The sequence below is a fragment of the Harmonia axyridis genome, chromosome 1 (assembly GCF_914767665.1).
Source record: "Harmonia axyridis chromosome 1, icHarAxyr1.1, whole genome shotgun sequence".
NCBI lineage: Eukaryota > Metazoa > Arthropoda > Insecta > Coleoptera > Coccinellidae > Harmonia > Harmonia axyridis.
The window spans coordinates 34699714-34721427 of NC_059501.1; the positions used below are offsets into that span (position 1 = coordinate 34699714).

At 33.8% G+C, this 21714-nt stretch overlaps 1 protein-coding gene across 2 annotated transcripts; it reads right to left on the reverse strand.

The window, feature by feature from the left end:
• Positions 1 to 402: 402 nt before the first annotated feature.
• Positions 403 to 7669, reverse strand: LOC123671513. 2 transcript variants are annotated; one of them, XM_045605395.1, is made up of 2 exons: positions 7444 to 7669; positions 403 to 1335 (listed from the first exon to the last, which is right to left on the reverse strand). In XM_045605395.1, the coding sequence occupies exons 1-2, from the start codon at positions 7586 to 7588 to the stop codon at positions 734 to 736; spliced, it is 747 nt and encodes a 248-aa protein (XP_045461351.1). In that variant the 5' UTR covers positions 7589 to 7669; the 3' UTR covers positions 403 to 733. The 2 variants fall into 2 exon arrangements, with proteins under 2 accessions (XP_045461351.1, XP_045461352.1); XM_045605396.1 differs by lacking the exon at positions 7444 to 7669 and adding an exon at positions 1415 to 1547.
• Between the last annotated feature and the right edge of the window lie 14045 nt (positions 7670 to 21714).

Consider the following 21714-nt stretch of genomic DNA (forward strand, 5'->3'; position numbering starts at 1 on the left):
GTAAGAAGATATCCTCAATTTTCTATGGCAAAAACAAGTGCACCAAACTGTTGAATGTGCATAAGACCTTGCTACACATTATTAATTTTTTACACTTTTCCAAAAGTTTGATTTTTCTGATTATGTTCAATTACTAACCTACTCATAAGAAACATGTCTACAAACAATATTAATAAATTTTTCATTGAAAATTCGAATACCCCATATTCGAATACATCCACAAATAACTGAGTAGAAAATACATGTCAGATTCCTAAATGCATTGAAATTGAATAAATAACATAAGATACATTTGTATAATGGTGCAGAGGCGAGTCTTGTTCTAGTACTAGGTTTATGAAATATCAGTATTTGGTAAAATAGACATTAATTGAATGAGATGATATCAGTAAGTAACTCGAATTAATAATAACAACTTTATTCAGATTTCATAGTACTTCATTCTGCCTTCAATGAAAATAGCATTGGCAATTCGATGGAATAGGAATATGAGATTCCACATTCTTCTGTCGTCAGAAGACATGACATAATATCACTTTTCACAACCACATATTGATCGATTTCACAATTATGTATTTTTTTTTTTGAGCTGACCCTTCAAAATATCCAATGCAATTTTTAAAAAAATGTTTGTTATGCTTGCAAAATTTTTTTGAATTAGTAGCTAATAAAAAAATTATTCTGAATATTTACAATGATTCAGTTCATGAATCATAATTTAATTATTGGTTCTTCATTGATTTGGCATAGCTTCGTCCAGAATTTCATCTACGGCTTCTAAGACACGCTTTTTAAAATAGCGTGTTTGTTGTCCATTCATTAGATTCAAATCGGGTAACAAACTCATAAGGAATGCTTTCTTCGCCTCTTCTTCCTGCTTCTTTCTGTTGTTATTCAACTCAATATAGGATTCCTTCGTATCTGCAGTTGCTTCAGATACCTTTCCTATTCGAGAATTATCTTCACTGTGAACGGGAATATGGTATTCAAATTGGTTTTGTATCATGGAGTCATTATTATATGTGTGATCTATTAAGGAAACATGATTTTGAGAATCGAAACATGTCATAGAAGTAGGAGATGTAGCAGATAATTCAGGTGGATTATTTTCAGTAGCTTCTGGTAGGGGATCACTTGTGATAGTATATTTCTCCATTTCTTCATTAATATTGGAAGACTGACCATATATTTCAGGGTTAACGACTTTCATGAAAGGTATCACGAATCTCAAATAATCGAACAGGTAATATTTTCTTCTTCTTTTTATCACGCCTTTCCTCAAGTGACGTTTTAAAACAATTTTCATGTTTCTCCATTTCTCTTTGCATTTGTAAACTGAAAAAAAAAATATTAAATTAACTAAAGAATATACAGAACTGGAATTCAAAAAGAGAGTACATAAATTTTTAACAACCATTCAGGCAGAAATTGGGAACCAAACACGTTTTCGTCTCCCAAAAGCTCATAGTTTGGATGTTGTATAGAATCTATTAAGGATGCTACAAATTTAAAGTGAGGTTTCTATAACTCCATTTCTATAGAACTGTCATTTTTATATCTCTTGAAATTTCGAATCATAAGAAAACTCTAATGTATTATGTAGGTACTCAATGGGCAAAAGTACGTTGATATAAAGTTGTGAAATGTTTGTGTAACCAACCGTTCATCATCAGTAAAAATGTAGCAGAAAATAATGTTTATCTACAGGAAGTATCATATTAATATTGAACGTTGTTTTTGATCGTATAAATAGGGTTTTAATATGATATCAACAAAAGTTGATCGAACAACTTAAATATATGTATAAAAAATTGTTTATATGTATCTTTGAGTATTTTACATAACAAAAAATAGATACGTTTAAATTATTCTGGTACATTCTGAATATTTCAAATACAATGCTTGACGACGTACTCGACTCAAGCTAATTTTTTGAGGGGATTGCGTTGTTTCATCCTGAGATCACTGAAAGAATATTCACCTAAGAGTCTTAACCTAAGAGGTCCCCATCCAAGTAATAACCGCGCTCGGCGCTGCTTGGCTTCAGTATTCTAATGGGAATTTACTGCCATCCGGATTGCAGTTCTGTTTGATAATTTGATATAAACTGATTTTGCGTGTTTTAAAGGTTCGCTCATTCATTTGTATCATGATATACTCAATGGGAATACGTACGTTGATTCAACGTTGTATCGTTGAAAATCGACTGAATTTTCAACGTTGTCCAAACATTAAAACAATTACTTATGCGGTTATTTAGTGTATTATTTAGATCATTGTAGTTACTTTTTGCTAGTCCAGTAAAGTCACCCATAACACGCTGAAATTGTGAGTTCACGTCAGAATACTGAAGCCAAGTGTCATACATTTTGTTGATTGTTACCTATTATCAATATGTATAGTTTATCTACTGCCGTACGTGTAAAAATTATGGAAACTTAGTACAAAATCATGATTCTATAGTAGGGCTGGGACTTTTTCGCCTTTTTGTATTCGAATATTCATCCATAAATTTATTCGATTATTCGAATAATTCATTCAAACAACTATTCATGCTTGATTATTCATGGGTAGTCATGAATATTCAACTATTCGTTGATTATTCAATGATTATTCAATGATTATTCAGTGATTATTCAATGATTATTCAGTGATTATTCAATGATTATTCAGTGATTATTCAATGATTATTCAGTGATTAGTCAATGAATATTCAGTCAATATTCAGTGATTGAACTCATGTTTTAATGAATCAATAAAATCCGAGCGTTTTGATGAGTGAATATACCTTTTGCGACGTCGTATAATCGTTTTGGTGTTTTGCCTCTCGCCATATACGATCTATTAGTGTGACGTCATACACCGCCATTTTTGGTTCTCCTGTCAGTGTTCGGAATCCAAACAAATAAATTGTCATTCAAATCAGTACGGTCTCGTTGAAGGAATTGGCTTATTTTCATGAATAAGAGTATTTGAGGAACGATTTCAGTATTAATTGATAGATCGAAGGAACGAGGTTAATACCAGTAACTTTGAATCCTGCATCATTCCCCAGATTTTGTAAAAAGCCGTGTTCATTAGTTGAGCCTCAATTTCGAACTTACGGCATTAATCTCGTTTCTTCTGTCTATCAATTAATAGTAAAATCGTTCCTCAAATAATCTTATTTATCAAAATTAGCCAATTTCTTCAACGACAACGTACTAATTTGAATGACAATTTGTTTGTTTGGATTCCGAACACTGACAGGAGTTTATTTATAATTTTAATTCAATTGTATCTATCAATTTCAATATTATGTAATTTCCAGTAATTTTAATATTAATGAAACGATTTGTCCGTAGTGAATCACAAAACCTTGTTTTAATCATTCCTGAATAGTGAGTCAAGTGATCATTCAAACTTTCATTCGTAACTTCATAAATATCCAATTACTCACTGAATAGAAAACTTTTCACTGAATAATCAGTGAATACTCAACTATTCACTGATTATTCATGAATAGAAAAGTAGTCATTGATTATTCAACTATTCAGTGAATACTCGACTATTCACTGATTATTCAGGAATAGAAAAGTAGTCATTGATTATTCAACTATTCAGTGAATATTCATGATTATTCGAATAATGCAAAATGCAATTATTCGAATAATTATTCAATGATTATTCGAATATTCAAATCATTCATTCATGATTCCCAGCCCTATTCTATAGTAAGTAGTTTTCAGGCAGGTCATGGTTGACAGATGCATTTCATATTCAAAAAAAGTGTTAATCCATTTCTTGATAAGCATTACATTTGGGCCTTTCTTGTGGCACTTCATGGCGTATTTTACATCTGAAGTTGCATCCCATCCTTATAAGGTTAGAATGCGATTATGCCGATTAGGTTTGGATGACAATTTTTTGCATAGAATTTTCTTCAGCACATTTTTTACTTGGTGGCTATGCTAACAATCACCTTTGATTAATTTATAGGTTATGCAAAAGATCCTGTTTATGGCGATAACCCTCAGACTATTGACGATCTGAAAACCAACAAACAATTATTGGTGAGACATTGCCCGAAAATAAAAAATATAATATTGAGTAATTCTTTTCCAATATTCTTCTTGAATTTTCTTTGGCTCTGATGATGTGATCAGCTTGAAATTTTGTAAGGAGCTTGAAGTTGGTATTTCATATCAACACCCCAAATCTCATTTCCGTTTCTTTTATAGTCAAGGAAATAATGGTTATTTTTTTTTTCGATATTCTTCAGGAATAAGGCATATTTGACAGTTTCTATGGTAATGCCAGCCCAAGGTTTATAGATTTAGGTTGTCTCGTAACTTTCAACCAATCAGCGCCAACCATTCGTGACGTCACTCGATTTTCACATTCAAATAAATAACATTTGATTGTAATGAAATCGTGGGTTTTCACGGATTTTCTTATTAGTTTGATCGTGTATATCGTCTGTAGCCACTCCTAAATAGTTTTTAATATCTTCAATCATAAAATAGCTGTCAATGATGGCCCACTCTTCAACCCGAGTTACGAGACAACCTGTGAAATTTACAGACCTCTTGATGCCAGCCAACTTATCATTCTATGTTAAAACGGGAGAAAAACCAACATATAGAAATCTTCATATCAAGCTAGTTCATCTTCAGGAATATCTCATTTTAGAGGGCACCACTTCCCGGATCAATTATATTAAAACACGAAATAGGTAAACTTAAAAGGCGTTCGAAATGTGGTCAAAGTGCTAAGATAAGTGATAAGATGAACTTTGCACTGTTACTCAAAGGGCTCAAATGAGTTATGTTTATACAAAGGTACGGTGTACAGGGTGGGCAAATAAGCGACGTAAGCTGCTATACTCTGGATCCACTACTCATCGTAGAGACTTGCGGTAAACATTTTTACCACTGAAATGTACAAGAAAACACACTGGAAATTGTTTTGAAGTTCATACCTCTACCGCTAGTGGGCGTAATAGCTATCGTTGAGTAGAAAAAAGAATTTTACTCGAAAATGTTTCATATAGAGTTGAAGAAAAAAAATCATCACTGTAATCCTTGGAAAATTCTCTATCTTTTTGAATTGTCACTTTCGATTCAACGACATCAAATAAGGGTAGGGGAAAGGGAGAAATCTGACTGATTGAAATGCCTGTACCTTCAGTTTGGATTAACATTTTTGAGCGAATTAGATCTCCTCTAAGAGACAATATCTTGTTGATTGAGGACGAAATATACTCATGATAAATTTGTTTTTGCTGCTTTCGATAGGGGGCACTAAGTCAGAAGTTCATTGTTTTGTTCATTTTACTTCGAAATTTCAAATGTAATGATAGGATTTGCTTAACAGAAACAGAAATTCCATCAAATTTGCTTGAAAAAACCTACAGGTCACAAAGCGATAGTTTCAGGCGTTCTGAAGTTATGGCCGAAAGAAGATATTTTTCAACTGATGCACAGCGAAAAACCAAATTGTATCTTTAAGTTCTGACATAAACAGAAATCCCATCAAATTTGTATGGAAAACCCAAAAGGTCGCAAAGCAATAGCTTCAGGCGTTCTGGAGTTATGGCCGAAAAAAGATATTCTTCAACTGATGCACTGAAAAACTAAATTGTGTCTTCTTTCGGCCTTAACTCCAGAACGCCTGAAGCTATCGCTTTGCGACCTTCTGGTTTTTTCATACAAATTTGATGAGATTTCTGTTTTTGTCAGAACCTAAAGACACAATATGGTTTTTCGCAGTGCATCAGTTGAAGAATTTCTTCTTTCGGTCATAACTCCAGAACGCCTGAAACTATCGCTTTGCGACCTTCAGGTTTTTTCATGCAAATTTGATGGAACTTCTGTTTCTGTTAAGAAAATCCTATTATTACATTTGAAATTTCGGAGTAAAATGAACAAAACAATGAACTTCTGACTGAGTGCCCCCTATCGAAAGCAGCAAAAACAAATTTATCATGAGTATATTTTTTGCTTAATCAACAAGATATTGTCTCTTAGAGGAGATCTAATTCGCTCAAAAATGTTAATCCAAACTGAAGTTACAGGCATTTCAATCAGTCAGATTCCTTCCTTTCCCCTACCCTTATTTGATGTCGTGAAATCGAAAGTGACAATTCAAAAAGATAGAGAATTTTCCAAGGATTACAGTGATGATTTTTTTCTTCAACTTTATATGAAACATTTTCAAGTGAAATCCATTTTCTACTCTACTCGACGATAGCTATAACGCCCCCTAGCGGTAGATGTATGAACTTCAAAACAATTTCCAGTGTGTTATCTTGTACACTTTAGTGTTAAAATTTTTTACCGCAAGTCTCTACGATGAGTGGATCCTGAGATATAGCCGCTTACCTCGCTTATTTGCCCACCCTCTACATAGGTACACCGTCTAGTTTCTAGTTTCAATCTTCATCAGTACCTACTCACCAAGCTAAAATGTGGAAAAAGAATCGTCGTTTTCATAAGTGAATTGATATTTTGTGCGAATCAAGACTTTCAAGTTAATTTTTTATTTTAAATTTGAATTTCACTAAGTGGAGGTCGAATACCTCAACTTCAGGATAATAAGACATGATTGGCTGAAGGACTCAGGTCGATGGCCACAAATACATTTATTATTAAGACATGAGCTAAAAGCGCATCCACCAAAATATCTTCATTCATGTTCCTTTTTATGATATAATTATTGAAAATGATTGGTGGAGGTTGTAAGGAGTGACTTTTTGTACCAAAAATTAGATGTTGAGTATTTTATTTTCAAAAATAATGCCTGCGAGGCATACATAAAAAAATTCTTTTATATAAATTTTTATGAACTTGATGCCTGGTTAAAACTGGGCCATTACATAATAATTTCATTATATTTATATTTATCATTCCATATTTCAATAGTATATAATTTTAATATTGAAAGAATTGAATAATAAAACATTCTCCAACTTCGGAGGGTTTCTATTTTGCGATGAAAATAATCAATTACCTATATCTTTTTTAGAAAGCGATTCTCCTCGTTCTAAAGTCCCGCTAATTTTGTTCATGATATAAAAAATTTTCATGTCGAATTATTTCACTGGATTTAGAAAGGTATTTCGACATTAAATAGAATCCTCATTCAATTGGGTTGGGAGAACTGCAATTTATATAAAATTTTCGGCTGATGAAATGATAAGCAATACTGAGACACTTTCTGCATTTTTCTTTAAATTTGGTCAGTAATAGAAAAATCAGCACCCATCAGAAGATAGATAAATGTTCGAAATGTTGAGACTGTTTTAAACCTGTTAATAAATTAGGTATAGGGTATAGAATAGAGCTTTGATTTGATATTACTAACTACCACCAATGCATTGTTATCGAATGAAACTAAGAAACGCATTTCTCAAATATCAAACGAACGAAACGCCACGCTAACGAATAACGAATGGTAACTTACCGTTTATACCGGTTTCCTTTGCAACTTCATCCCATGCTCTTTCGGTTAAATCCTTGTCTGAATATTCCATAATATTGAAGTTGTACAAGCACGGTCTTGATTTCACGGACCTAATCAGTTTTATACACATTTTTTTATCATCCATGGTGTTGTGATAGTGAAAATTAGAAATATCGTAAACGATAACCGTACTAGTTGCAAGCCAGAACTGAGCTGTAAACTAGTCGAGCCTGCGCTGATGGGACTAGTTATTATTCGGGCAGCGTTGACAAATCGTTTCAGAATAGTTCGATAACGAGTTCAGTTCCATGGGCGTAGAATATGAGGAAAATAACGACTAATAAATGAAACTTCCTTCTGATTATCAATAGGACTTATCAATAAACTCATCAGGAGATAGCATATATGTATCTACCTCTTATTCAAAACTGGTCCCGAATTTAATAATGAAACGAATTTTAAAAATAAATATACCTTGCAAAATTATACTTAATTCTGTAATTATTGTAAAACTATTGATTTTATAATATTTTCTCTATTGGATTCTATATATTATAATATATAATATATAGAATATATATATATTATATATATATATATATATTATATATTATAATATATAATATATAGAATGAATCAAATTTCATTAATTAATTTTTCTTCTTTGAAATATGAATAAGCAATACAAATACTGCAAAGGATCAATGCGTATCAAGAGCTTATATTTGGTTCTAGTTCAATAAAATAGCTCCTTAAGTCCCAAAGGAAACCTTAGAAAGGCCAACGGTGATCAAGTAGATTTTTTATTAAATTTTTAGTTAATAACCTTTTTCAAAACATTTGCAGTAAGCAGTGCCCAAAATGAGTTGAAAATACAGATTAATATAAACCTTTAAATTATACTATCTTTATAATTCCTAAAAGAATGGATTGGAAAAATGGCTATACGTTTCACATATATGATTCATAGTGATTTAATTCATGTTCTTTTATACAATGAGTTAAATAAATAAAAGTGTTTTTTGCAAGGTTTTTTCTCACTTCATCATTTTTTTATTGATGTGACACTACACAATAAAACTGCTTGACTTGAAATCAAGTCAAGCTCAAGCCAAGTAGCTTGAAAATCAAGCCTAGCCGTAAATCCTTATTCATTTCAATATATTCGAATAATCAATCGATTTGTTTCATTATTATATACAGCTGGAGATGGAATATAAATGTTATCGGAACAAACTTAACACTCTCATAAGACGTGTTAAATCTGATTATTATCAGAATGCATTAACCAAGGCTGATGAAAATTATAAAAAGGTTTGGAAAATAATAACTGACATCACAGGTAAACGAAAACGTGGTGCAATAGAAAATGTCTTATTTAATAATGGAAAAAACCTTATGGTTGGTGTAATGAGGAAAAGGCAGACATTTTCAATAGGTATTTTGTTGAATTGGGTGTGGATATGGCTAAAAAGATTGATAAAAGTACTTTACCTGAGAATTTCCAGGAAGAAAATCCCAATTATACATCAATCTATTTAACACCATTAACAATTAGCGAAATTATAATTCTCATCTCAAATTTGAAAAACAACTGTACCCCTGGACCCGACGGAATATCATCTGAAATTATTCACAACTACATTGTTTCTCCATTAGTACATATAATCAACCTGTGTTTTTCACAAGGTTTTCCTAGCCAATGGAAAGAGTCTCTTGTCACTCCGGTTTTCAAAACAGGGGATCAAAGTCAAATGTATAATTACAGGCCTATTTCTGTTATAAACAATTTCGCGAAATTATTTGAACAATCCCTCAAGAATAGAATGTCAAAATTTTTCGATAAACATGATATAATTACTGACAGACAGTTTGGCTTCGTGAAAAACCTTAATGCGGAGGATGCTTTACTTGACTTTTTAGAGAAACCGATAAGAGCTATGGATAACTCAAAAAAATGCCTCGCGGTGTTCCTTGATCTAGCCAAGGCCTTTGATACTATTCCACATAATAAACTACTTCAAAGAGTGGAGGGCTGCGGAATTCATGGGATTGCCTTGGATCTCATCGGGGATTATCTGTCGGAGAGATCACAACGTGTTGCAATTGGACACGTGAAAAGTTCATATATGGTTGTAAAGGTTGAGGTACCACAGGGAACGGTCTTAGGACCACTGTTATTCCTTATTTATATGAATATAGCTAAAATAAAGAATTTAGGAGCTCATTTAGTCTGTTATGCTGATGACAAAGCTCTAACTTTCTGTGCTGAAACCTGGGATGAGATAAAAACCATGGCTGAATCTGGATTGAGAAGAATATATTTATGGTTGAACTACAATTTACTAACATTGAACTTAAATAAAACTAAATAAATTACTTTCTCCCCATCAATTGTAGACCAGCCAGTGATTGAACTGAAACTACACACGCCTATATTTGAGAATCCTGAGAGGTTTGCCTTCGTATAGTATAGATTTCTGGACTACCTGCATGTCCGGATGAGTCCTTCCTTACCTGCCGTCACTGCTTTCTCCACTTGTTTTGTTTTTTCCAATTTTCGTCTTATTGCCAATTGTTAACGTATATGTGCATTTCGAGGAACATAAGGGAGTGCAATGGTAGAAACAGCCATTTTGTCTAGGTACTGTTGCACATCTCTCGATGTTTTCAAATGTAATGAATAAGAACTGTGAAAATAATGAACTTTAAATGTGAGAATAAATTTTGAATTTGAATTTATTATCGATAATAAATCGTTCGATTCTTGTGTGAATCACAATTGAGATATTGTAGAGTCATTCGTGAAAGTTTTCGCTTTAGATAAGAGTGCTGTGAGATGTTATCCTAGCATATCTCGCTATTAAGATTATTTAATTATGCATTGATTAAAATCAACATAATGAAAAAAAAAACTTTGAATACTATATTATAATTTATTTTATACAAACAAATAGACATAGAAGATATTCCTAAATTAAAGGTACCAACGACTATGAAAAATGATAAAATGATTGATTTTAAATGCAAATCTACAGGGTGATATTTTTTCACAATGTGTGCTTCTTTCCGCTAGAACTTATTTCTGGTACGCCACTGATAGTTTTAAAAGAAACGCGTACTACACAGTACTACACTTTTCAATATCTTGTAGTTCTATCGTATCTGCCACAGATTTCTAGGAAAAATTCTTTCGTGCCAAATCAAATGATCTAATGTTCCGTTCATGTTCAGCATGAAATCAGCCTTTTGGGCCAAAATAACACGAACAAATCGAATATTATTCATTTTATATCCAATATACATATAATGGTGTCTGCTGAAATTGATTTTTCTTGTCCACATCTATGTAATTCTCTATTAGCATCACTGAGATTAAGTCAGATTCTTCTTCGGTTATCGAGGTCCTTCCAGCAAAATAATGTAAAACACCGAAACCATATACCTATATCAGTACTATTTACATATGCTCCTAACCTAAGTAGTTTCTTTACCAATTCTGTCTCACCATCCTTTATTGCTAAATGTAACAAGGTGCGTCCAAAACGGTCTTTTCTATCGATATGGGCTCCACAAAGAACTAACTGTTCCAAACACTCGATTTTTTTTGGGCAAACCCTTATCCCTATTCCGTTCAACAAATCAGCAAAAATACTTGTTTGCCATCATCGAAAACCATCCAGAATCATTGTGAAATGCACATTTTCAATGAAAAATAACAAAAAAGTGAAAAATACGAGGGGGCGTTAAAGTAAAGAATTACCTATTTTTCTTATTTCTTTCAACAACGTGGTGTCAGTTTGGAATATATAGTTATCAGTCATCATAGAAATAACGTTGACGTAATATGTTTTGTTCTCGATGTCAATTTCGTGTTGTCATTTTATTGGTGGGAAATTAAAATTTGAATTTGCTGTTCCAGTTAGATAATAATAACAGCAATAATAGATAATAATAACAACAAATTCAAATTTTAATTTCCCACCAATAAAATGACAACACGAAATTGACATCGAGAACAAAACATATTACGTCAACGTTATTTCTATGATGACTGATAACTATATATTCCAAACTGACACCACGTTGCTGAAAGAAATAAGAAAAATAAAATAAAATAATACAATTCTGTGTTGTAAATGTACACCGAAAGCTCATCTATTCTATGTGTGACATGCGCAGCATGCTACTTCTAATTTTATGTATCTGTGCTTCTCATTCTGGAAGCTCTCAGTTCAGTTTTAACTCGTTGTCGTCGTTGTGTTCACAGTTTACTTTTTCTCTTTTCCTTTCGAATAAACCGTTATAAACTCTGCAAGTGTTTTATTAAATATAAAAAACAACAGGTTATGGACACCAGATCGCTTACACCGCGTGTGAACCTAGTTTAAAGTTTTTCAGTTCGGGATAGTTAACAAAAAGTCGTTTTAAACAGTGATACACGTGTTTTCTCACAAAAGCAAAATGACCGCCAATTACTTGATGAGTGTCCCCAAGCTTTTAGGACGTGAGAATTACGACGAGTGGGCTTTCGCAGTCGAGAATGTGTTTGTGCTTGAAGGACTAAGTAAATGCATCGACGGTAGCGAAACGGATCTTCCCACAATTGCTAAAGCCAAAGCAAAGTTGGTATTAACAATTGACCCTTCTTTGTTCCCACACGTGAAGGACGCCAAAAGTGCTCAAGAATTATGGACCAGTCTCAGAAACTTATATGATGACAGTGGTTTCATGCGAAAAATTGGGCTTTTACGGACATTAATATCGGCCAGGCTTGAAAACCACAATAGCATGGAATCTTACATAAATCAGATCATCGAGACTTCTCAAAAACTACGACGAACAGGTTTTAAAATCGATGAAGAGTGGATTGGTTCCTTGTTGCTAGCAGGTCTTCCTGAAAAGTATAGTCCGATGATAATGGCCGTGGAACATTCGGGATTAGCAATCACCACAGATTCAATCAAAACCAGATTACTAGACATGCAGATAGATGGAGGTAACAGTGGCAACAATGGTGCGTTCGCAGCGAACAGGAACACCAGATCAGGTTACAGAAAACTTTGGAGAGATGGCGCTAGCAAAGCAAGAGAGAATTCTGCAACCAGTGCGGCCGGTAAAACGTCAAATTCAAACCGACAGGCAAGTCAAAACAAAAAGGACCTCAATAATATTATTTGTTTCAAGTGCAAGAAAAGCGGACATTATATGTCTAAATGTCCAAACAAATCTGGATCTGAAGGAGGTTTTAGTGCTGTATTCACAACCGGTAATTTCAAAGAGACAGATTGGTATGTGGATAGTGGAGCCAGTGTTCACTTAACAGCATCTAAACAATGGTTAATGAACACAAGAAATCCTGATTTATCAGAGATAGTTGTTGCGAACAAATCCACAATTAAGGTTGACTGTGCAGGTGATGTCGAGATCAGAACAGTAACTGACAAAAACCATCGCATAATTTTAGAAAATGTTCAATATGTTCCAGGATTGACAACAAATTTACTTTCTGTTTGTCAGCTAATCAAAAATGGAAATAAGGTATCATTCAGTGAAAATGGTTGTGACATTTACAATCGCCATAATATTTTAGTGGCAACTGCTAGCTTGAGCAACAATGTGTACAAATTGAACGTGCATGAAGAGAAGCCAGTGTGCTATCAAGCAGTTAGCAAGAATACTTGGCATCAACGTTTGGGCCACATCAACGATTTATATTTGAAGAAAACATCGAAGTTGGTAGATGGCCTTGTGTACCAAGAGAAAAACATTGGAAATTGCGAGGTATGCTGCAGGGGTAAACAAGCTCGTTTACCATTTCCAAAAGAAGGCAGTCGAGCAGAAAAACTTCTGGAAATAATCCACAGTGACATATGCGGTCCAATGGAAAGCACATCATTAGGTGGAGCTAAATACTTCATCACTTTCACTGACGATTACAGCCGTATGTGTTTCGTATTCTTCTTAAAAACCAAAGATGAAGCATATGATAAATTCTTAGAATATAAAAACCTAGCTGAGAATCAACTTGACACAAAAATCAAAGTTCTGAGGAGTGATAATGGAGGAGAGTTTTGCAATCGAGAATTCAGCATGTTTTTAAAGAAAGCTGGAATTGTACACCAGACATCAAACAGCCACACACCTCAGCAAAACGGAATGGCTGAACGAATAAATCGAACACTGGTAGAGAAGGCAAGGTGCTTACTGTTTGAGGAAGGACTGAGTAAGACTTTATGGGCCGAAGCTTGCAAAACAGCGTGCTATTTGAGGAATCGTTCAGCATGCTCGAAGATAGAGAAGACACCATACGAAATGTGGACTGGTAGAAAACCCGATGTCAGTCACCTTCGTGTATATGGAAGTACAGTCATGGTGCATGTGCCAAAGGCCAACAGAAAGAAGTGGGATCAAAAATCAACAAAGCATATTCTAGTGGGCTATGATGAAACTACAAAGGGCTATAGGTGCTTCAACCCTAGTACGAAGAGTGTCATCACAAGTCGTGATGTGACGGTATTTGAAAAACCACCCGTAGTATCTCTTACTGAAGATCCAGAGGAAGATCTGGATTCAGTGGGGGATGAAAGTGAACCATTGTCTTTAAGTTCTGATGAATTAATCAATAATGAGTTTTCAGATAATGACTACGTTCCAGATATTCAAATAAGTCCACCAGACACGACACAGGTTCCAAGAAGGTCGCAAAGGAATGCTAAGAATAAGGCATTTGATGATTATGTCACCTACTTCAATGGTGCCCCTTCACCGAACATGCAACAAGTTCCAAAGTCTGTAGCAGAGGCGCTCTCCAGTGCAGACCGGCAGGAGTGGCAGCGTGCCATGGAGGAGGAGATTGAGTCCTTCTACGAGAATGAAACATGGGAACTTGTAGATCCACCTGAAGCGGCCACCATAGTTCAGTGTAAGTGGGTTTTCAAAGTGAAGTGCGGGAGTGAAAATGAAAACAAGTATAGAGCGCGTCTTGTAGCTAAAGGTTACACTCAGAGAGAAGGTATTGACTATAGTGAAACCTTTGCTCCGGTAGTGAGACATTCCACTCTGAGACTATTGATAGGATTAGCTGTAAAATTAGATTTAAGGATTCTGCATTTAGATGTAAAAACAGCATTTCTAAATGGCATCTTGAGGGAAAATGTTTTTATGCATCAACCCGAAGGCTTTATTTCTGATCAAAGCAAAAACAAAGTTTTCAAGTTAAAAAAGGCTGTGTACGGCTTGAAGCAGTCAAGTCGTGCATGGAATGAAAGAGTTGATGAAGTGTTATCAGATATAGGCTATAGAAAATCTAAATTTGAGCCGTGTTTGTACGTTAAAAATAATCAAGGCAAATTAACGATTGTTGCTCTTTATGTTGATGATTTTTTTGTTTTTTCGGCAGACACGAAAGAGACAAAATTTTTGGAAAGTCATTTAAGCTCTAAATTTAAAATAAAAAATCTTGGAGAAGCTAAACACTGCTTGGGCTTGAGAATCAATCGAGATAAAAGTAGTATAACTATTGATCAGGAGCAATATATAAATGATCTATTGATTAAGTTTAATATGATTGACTGTAAAACTGTGTGTACCCCTTTAGAAATCAATGTTAAACTCAATGTTATTGAAGGGGAAGAAACTTGTAGTCTAGAAATTCCCTATCAGGAACTTATAGGAAGCCTCATGTATTTGGCATTGATGACACGACCTGATATTGCACATGCAGTGAGTTCATTAAGTCAATACAATAATTGTTACACGAGACTGCACTGGCAGTGTGCAAAACGTGTCTTGCGATATTTAAAGGGAACAAAGAATTATTCCATGAAATTTTGTAATGATAACTCTAGTATAGTTGGCTTTGCTGATGCTGATTGGGGATCAGACAGGCTAGATAGGAAATCTTTTTCGGGATATGTTTTTAAGTTTTGTGGTGGATCTATATCGTGGAAAAGTTGTAAACAGCGGACAGTTGCTTTATCAACAACCGAAGCTGAGTATATGGCTTTAAGTGATGCCACAAAGGAAGCTATTTATCTGAGAAATCTTTTATTTGAGCTCACTGGAAGATTGGATTGTATTGAAATTTATAATGATAATCAGAGTGCCCAAAAGTTGGCAAACAATCCAATTTTCCATGACAGATCGAAGCACATCGATATCAGGTACCATTTTTTGAGAGATGCAGTTTTGGAAAATAAAATCAGTTTGAAGTATTTGTCCACTGAAGAAATGGTGGCTGATATACTAACTAAGCCATTGCAAAATGTAAAAAACAAGAAGTTCCTGGGTTATTTAGGTTTAAGTACTTAAGTTGGTAGCGAAGATGTGAACTTTCGTTGAGTGGGGGTGTTGTAAATGTACACCGAAAGCTCATCTATTCTATGTGTGACATGCGCAGCATGCTACTTCTAATTTTATGTATCTGTGCTTCTCATTCTGGAAGCTCTCAGTTCAGTTTTAACTCGTTGTCGTCGTTGTGTTCACAGTTTACTTTTTCTCTTTTCCTTTCGAATAAACCGTTATAAACTCTGCAAGTGTTTTATTAAATATAAAAAACAACATTCTGTTGATGAAACTCAATAAAACTAGAGTAATGATATTTAATGAAGCACTTTTTAATCCATTTTGACTTCTATACGACAGTAAGTTGCATACTCTTAACTTAACCCTAAATATTCCATTTCGAATACATAAGTTATTCATAGCAGGTTAGAATATTATAAAATTGTGTACTTTCAGCTTGTCTGAAGATGGAATAGAAATGTTCCGAAATCGATAACCTAAGATTAATAAATAATAGTATATTATTGTGTGTTTCCCTATGAATTATGATTGATTCCTTTCAAACAAGAACATACTATGGAAGAATTTATAACTCATATAAAATTTTAATTTTCAATATGACAATTGGAAAATTCGAAAAAACAACTGTCATTACTTATTACACAGATTGAAGTTTTCACTTCTTTCCTACTAAACGGCTGACATATGTTTTTCTTCCGATAAATTCATTATTTCAGTATAAATGACGAAATTGAATGAAAATTTTTTAATTCACTACATTTATTTTTGGAAATCATCTATGCAGAGAAAGTCAGATTGCAGTTCATTAAGCAGAGTTTATTTCGAATAGTCATTACTTCTATAATGAGAATACTGTTAATGGACTAATCATAAGTCTAAATACGTTCTATCTGATGGCTATTCAATATAATTCCCACATCTTCATTCAGGAATAGGTTAAATCAATTAAAAAAGAGTGAAACAACCCAATTAGTCTAGTCAAAAAAGACGAAAAAAAAGTATTAATTTGCATTTAGTTTCAAGAAGTTGGATTTTTGTACAGGGTGGGCAAATTTCGATGTTTTAGCACTACAACTTTTGAACCAGAGCAGATAGACCAAATCTCAATCCCCTTCTGGGTCTCTTTTTCTGAGAAACTAACAAGGGTAGGGGAGACCGAGGCTAGTTGGTACATTTTTCACATCGAAGCCTCCCAATTTTTTCAATTCATAAACTGAGTAAAAATATTTTGGAAGTTTTGATTATTGATGTTTTGGTGACCTCATTCTCAAATTAGGCTATGCTTGGACATAAATTAAATTCAGAATCTTTCTTTCCAAAGCTGCAAGTGTACCAAGCAACCCCGCATCCAGGTTTGGTTAGTAAGAGCAAAAACAATAGTAATTTACGTGACAAGTCCGGAAAATAGGGTTTTTTTGGACGAATAGACAAAATTCCAGGACGAGCATAAGCGAGTCCTGGAAGTCTGTGAGTCCAAAAAAACCATTTTCGGGCGTGTTGCGTACAATGTTTTTTCGGCAACCGTGTAGAATAACACTAAAGCCGCTGCTTTCCATATTTTATTGCGATTGCGATCAAAAAACATGTTTTTTGACAACTAATTTCATTTGAACTGTCAGCCGTTATCTCGGTTGCTATAGTAATGATCAACTGCATTTATTAAAAATATACCTACCAAGATTTTCATATTCACAACGACACGAACGACGTGAATCTTTTCCGGCCTAGTCTGGGAAGTATGTACTTTCCAGACTAGGCCGGGAAATGCTACTTTCAAAGAGAAAAAGCGTCCGGTAAGTGAGCACTTCCCGTACGGTTTTTTATTAATGGTTTTATTATATTACTTTTGAAATAGTCTAAACAAAATTATACAAAACAAACATTGTTGAAAATGTGTTCGATAATAATGATCTAATCTAGTCACACCCATCCGAATCGCAATTATGACATACATAGAACAAACTTGCATCTGCACATTTCTCATGTGACCACATTTTGCATTGGGTGCACTGGATCCATTTCTCGTTTGGCAAACTATTTGACCAAGGTTCAACGCAAATTAAGCAAAAGGTTTCTTCATCACTGCTCGAATCGCACAGGTGGCACAGTATTTCCTGTAGCTGAAACAGCACACGCCAAAGTTACAAGAGTACCACGTTCTGCCGAAGTTACTCTTCCCACTTGCTTGGCACACTTTTGGTCACCTTCTTTTGTTTTCGCATTTTAAGCGAAAATTCGAAAAATGGCGATATCGAAAAACATTCATAACTCCGTTAATACTGATGATAGAGCTCTGAAATTGACACATCATACAGGCACTTTTTTACGTAGAATCCAGTTTGACACAAAGTTATGTTTTTTCGAATGGGAACACTAGATTTCTGTGCCATTTTTTGAAAGCTTAATTTTTCCTGATTTCAAAAATATATAACATCGTATGGTTTACATCAATATAAATTATAGAAAAAGAAATGGTCGAAAACATTTTTTACCTAAGAGGCTCAATATTTCTATGGTTTCAACTGTTGACGAGCACAGAACAATTGAGCTTCCTATAACAAGAGAAATGTCCTTCCGTCAATCCGATTATTTCTATGATTTTTACTAATTTCTACAAAATTCGAATCTAGATATATTTTATAAAAATAGTTGCGAAAATATAAATGAACTCGTAGAAAATCCTCTAGGTTGCTTGAACACAGTTTCACATATACATCTATTAAATTCGGTGCGAAATATCGAGACTGTGCATTGTGCAATTGTTGTTATTATTAGGTTAAATATTATTTCTTGTGTCTTCCCTTCGCTATTTGAAATGGTGGTAATTATCACCCCCCACCCCCCCAATATTTCCAAAATATAAAATTTCTGAATTCTCGCAAAGACGAAAAACGAAAATTTTTCCATAAAAAGAACAAATCATCATTTTTTATTCCTCTGAAATCGACACGGAGTACAAAATCGGACCCTTTGACGGTTAATGAGTTCATTATCGCTTTCAAGATGAGTACTTTTTCTGCACTACGAGCACATCTATGTCCGAGGTTTATTATTTTCCTTTATCTATCCGCTTTGCCGGTGACAGATTTCTCGGATCATTTTGAGAAAAAAGTTCTATAACATGAATCTGCAAACGCTTTTGTTTTGAGATACCGGTGTCAAAGATTTTTTTCTTATAGTACCTTCCATTCACAAGATTTTTAACTTGAATTGACATAGATCTTCCAATTTAAAGTTTTCATCTTGTGATATGCGTATATATCTTAATGATCTAGGTAACATAATCCAAGATAATGAAGGTAGCATGGTCAATTTCGTTGATGACACAAATTTATTAACTGGTGCAGAAGAATTTGAAGAACAAACAAGACGAGAAAACCAACTTTTCTTAAAATCAAAGACATGATTTGACCAAAACAATTTGAATCCTCAATGAAAATAAAACTAAACTTATTCTCTTTGACACAAACAGATCACAGAAACAAAAGTCAGATTCTGTAACCTTATCGAATAATAATTTTCAACTGTCGGAATATGTCAAGTTTCTTGGCGTTTACATCGATCAATTTCTGAATTGTCGTCAACACACAGAAATAATATCAAAAAGATTAAGCAAAAATTGTTATGCACTGAGATCAATCACCGAGTATATGAATGAGAACACCTTAAGAGTAGTATATTTTGGGAACTTTGAAGCCACCTACAAGTATGGAATCATTTTCTGGGGAACAAATGAGAATCTGGAAAGAATATTTTTACTACAGAAGAGAGCAATTCGGATTATATACAAATTGGGATTTAGGGAATCATGCAGAGGAAAATTTAGATAAAAAAATATTCTAACCGTGTATGGTCTTTACTTATTCGAATGTTTAATGTTTTCACATAAAAATAGAAGCAGATTCACAAGCGAAAATATAAATTCATATAATACAAGAACTTTAGACATAACTTTCCCAACACATAGATTAACATTAACTGAAAAAAGTCCAACCTACATGAGTATAAGAGCTTTCAATAAACTACCAAACGAGATAAAAAGCATTTCACAATATAAAAAATTCCAAATCAAAGTGAAAATTCTACTTATTCAATTAGAACCTTATAGTCTCCAGGAATATTTTGAAAGAGCAATGTAAAACTTGAATTGTGACGTCATTTCACTTAATTTTTATAGTTTATGTTATGTAACTACAAATCATTTGAAATAAAGAAATATTATTATTATTATTATTTCGTATGCAAATCTACAGGGTGATATTTTTTTCTGGAAGGGCACCTGCTTCTTTCCACCAGCACTATTTTTTGGTGAAGCACTGGTTCTATAGAAAAATGTGAAAATAAACTCTGGTGTAGTACAACACTTTTTGGTTTGTTGTAGTTTTGTCGTATCTGCTATCGATTTCGTAAAAAAAATTCAAACAGCTCTCTGGTAATCCTCAGGAAAATCCAAATTATTATAAAAATCCAGTTAGTAAGCTGTGATGAATAAATTAATCATAACTTATGGTACTTATCAACAAATTCTCTAGCGAAGATTAATAAAAATTCGATAAACTAATAAACATAAGCATCACTGAAAAGTATGACTATACAAGAAACACCCTGTATCTCGAAAACAAAGCGTTTGCGGGCTCAAGTTTATGGAATTCTTTTTCCTTAAAATTATCCAAGGAATATTTTCCTTCGTAACTCCGTTTAAGGAAAACCCAGTTTGAGGCGAGAACAATCGAATTGGTAATGAAAAAAAATATTTTGAGTAATTAAGTTCCAACTTCGTTATCGAACCTCTTTTTCTCACATTACAGATATGGGTAAAAGTTGTTGTAAAAAAATTTTTTTTTCGGGGCAAGTGCCACCTTTGCCACGCCCTAGAGCACTGGTGAGAAGATTGCAATCTTTTATAATTTATATTTTTAAACGAATTCTAGGAAACGAAGGAATCTTCACAAATTCGAATAAAATTCGTTAAATTGTGGAGTCCATAATGCATGTTTAGAATTGATAGAAAATATGCCTACTATTTACTTACTAATATACAGTGCGCGTCAAAATTATGGAACAAATTCATTTTCTCAGAAGAAAAATATTTGGCAACAAAATTCTGAAACAGGTCAATTTTTGTTCCACTTTTACCAAATTTTTATGCATTTTGAAGGATGTGCCATCCCCATCGACCAACTAAATTTTTTGAATAGGGAAAGTGAGTCATGTGGTACTTTTTTGGTGAAGTCTTTGTATCTTCTTCATAGGCGTGCAGAAATTTTCAAGAAAAAAATTTTTTTTTTGAAAAATTAGTCAGTTCAAACAGGTGTTCAGTATGAGCACTTCGTCATGGCTCATATACTTTGAGACGATGGTACCTGATGAAATTTGTCACCGAATAAAAGTCGACCATTACAGTTTTGTTCATGCACAACTTTCAACCCCCTCACGTGAAAAATTAGAATCAGCAAGATCTTGCTGAGTCTCTTGATGACGGAGGTCAGATAGATGTCATCTATACAGATTTTTCACGTGCTTTTGATACTATAGATCACGTATTGCTTTTGAGAAAACTTGGATCATTTGGCTTAGCTCCTTCTTTTCTGTTTCTCATGCGTTCTTATCTGAAGGAGAGGATGAATTACGTATTTTATAATGGCTTCAAATCTTATGAGTATGAGCTCAAAACTGGCGTTCCTCAAGGATCTAATCTAGGTCCATTATTGTTTGTCATCTTCATAAACGATCTTCTGTGCTTTCTTAGTTGCAGGGCTTTGGCCTATGCGGATGATTTGAAGCTTTATTTGAGAATATGTCGAACTGCTGATGTTTTGCGTCATCAATCTAGTCTGGAGTTTGTCCATGGATGGTGCTTGCGGAATGGGATTATTTTGAATTTGAAAAAGTGCTTTAAAGTTACTTACACGAGAAAAATGCAGTCGCTCACTTTTAATTATCATATTGGAGACCACCTGATTG

Excerpts from the sequence above, each read along its gene's own strand:
- LOC123671513 (XM_045605395.1), bottom strand. The coding sequence starts at position 7,588 with ATGGATGATAAAAAAATGTGTATAAAACTGATTAGGTCCGTGAAATCA. Across the intron at positions 1,336-7,443 it reads AAAGGAAACCGGTATAAACG|TTTACAAATGCAAAGAGAAA; the intron begins GTAAGTTACCAT and ends TTTTTTTTTCAG.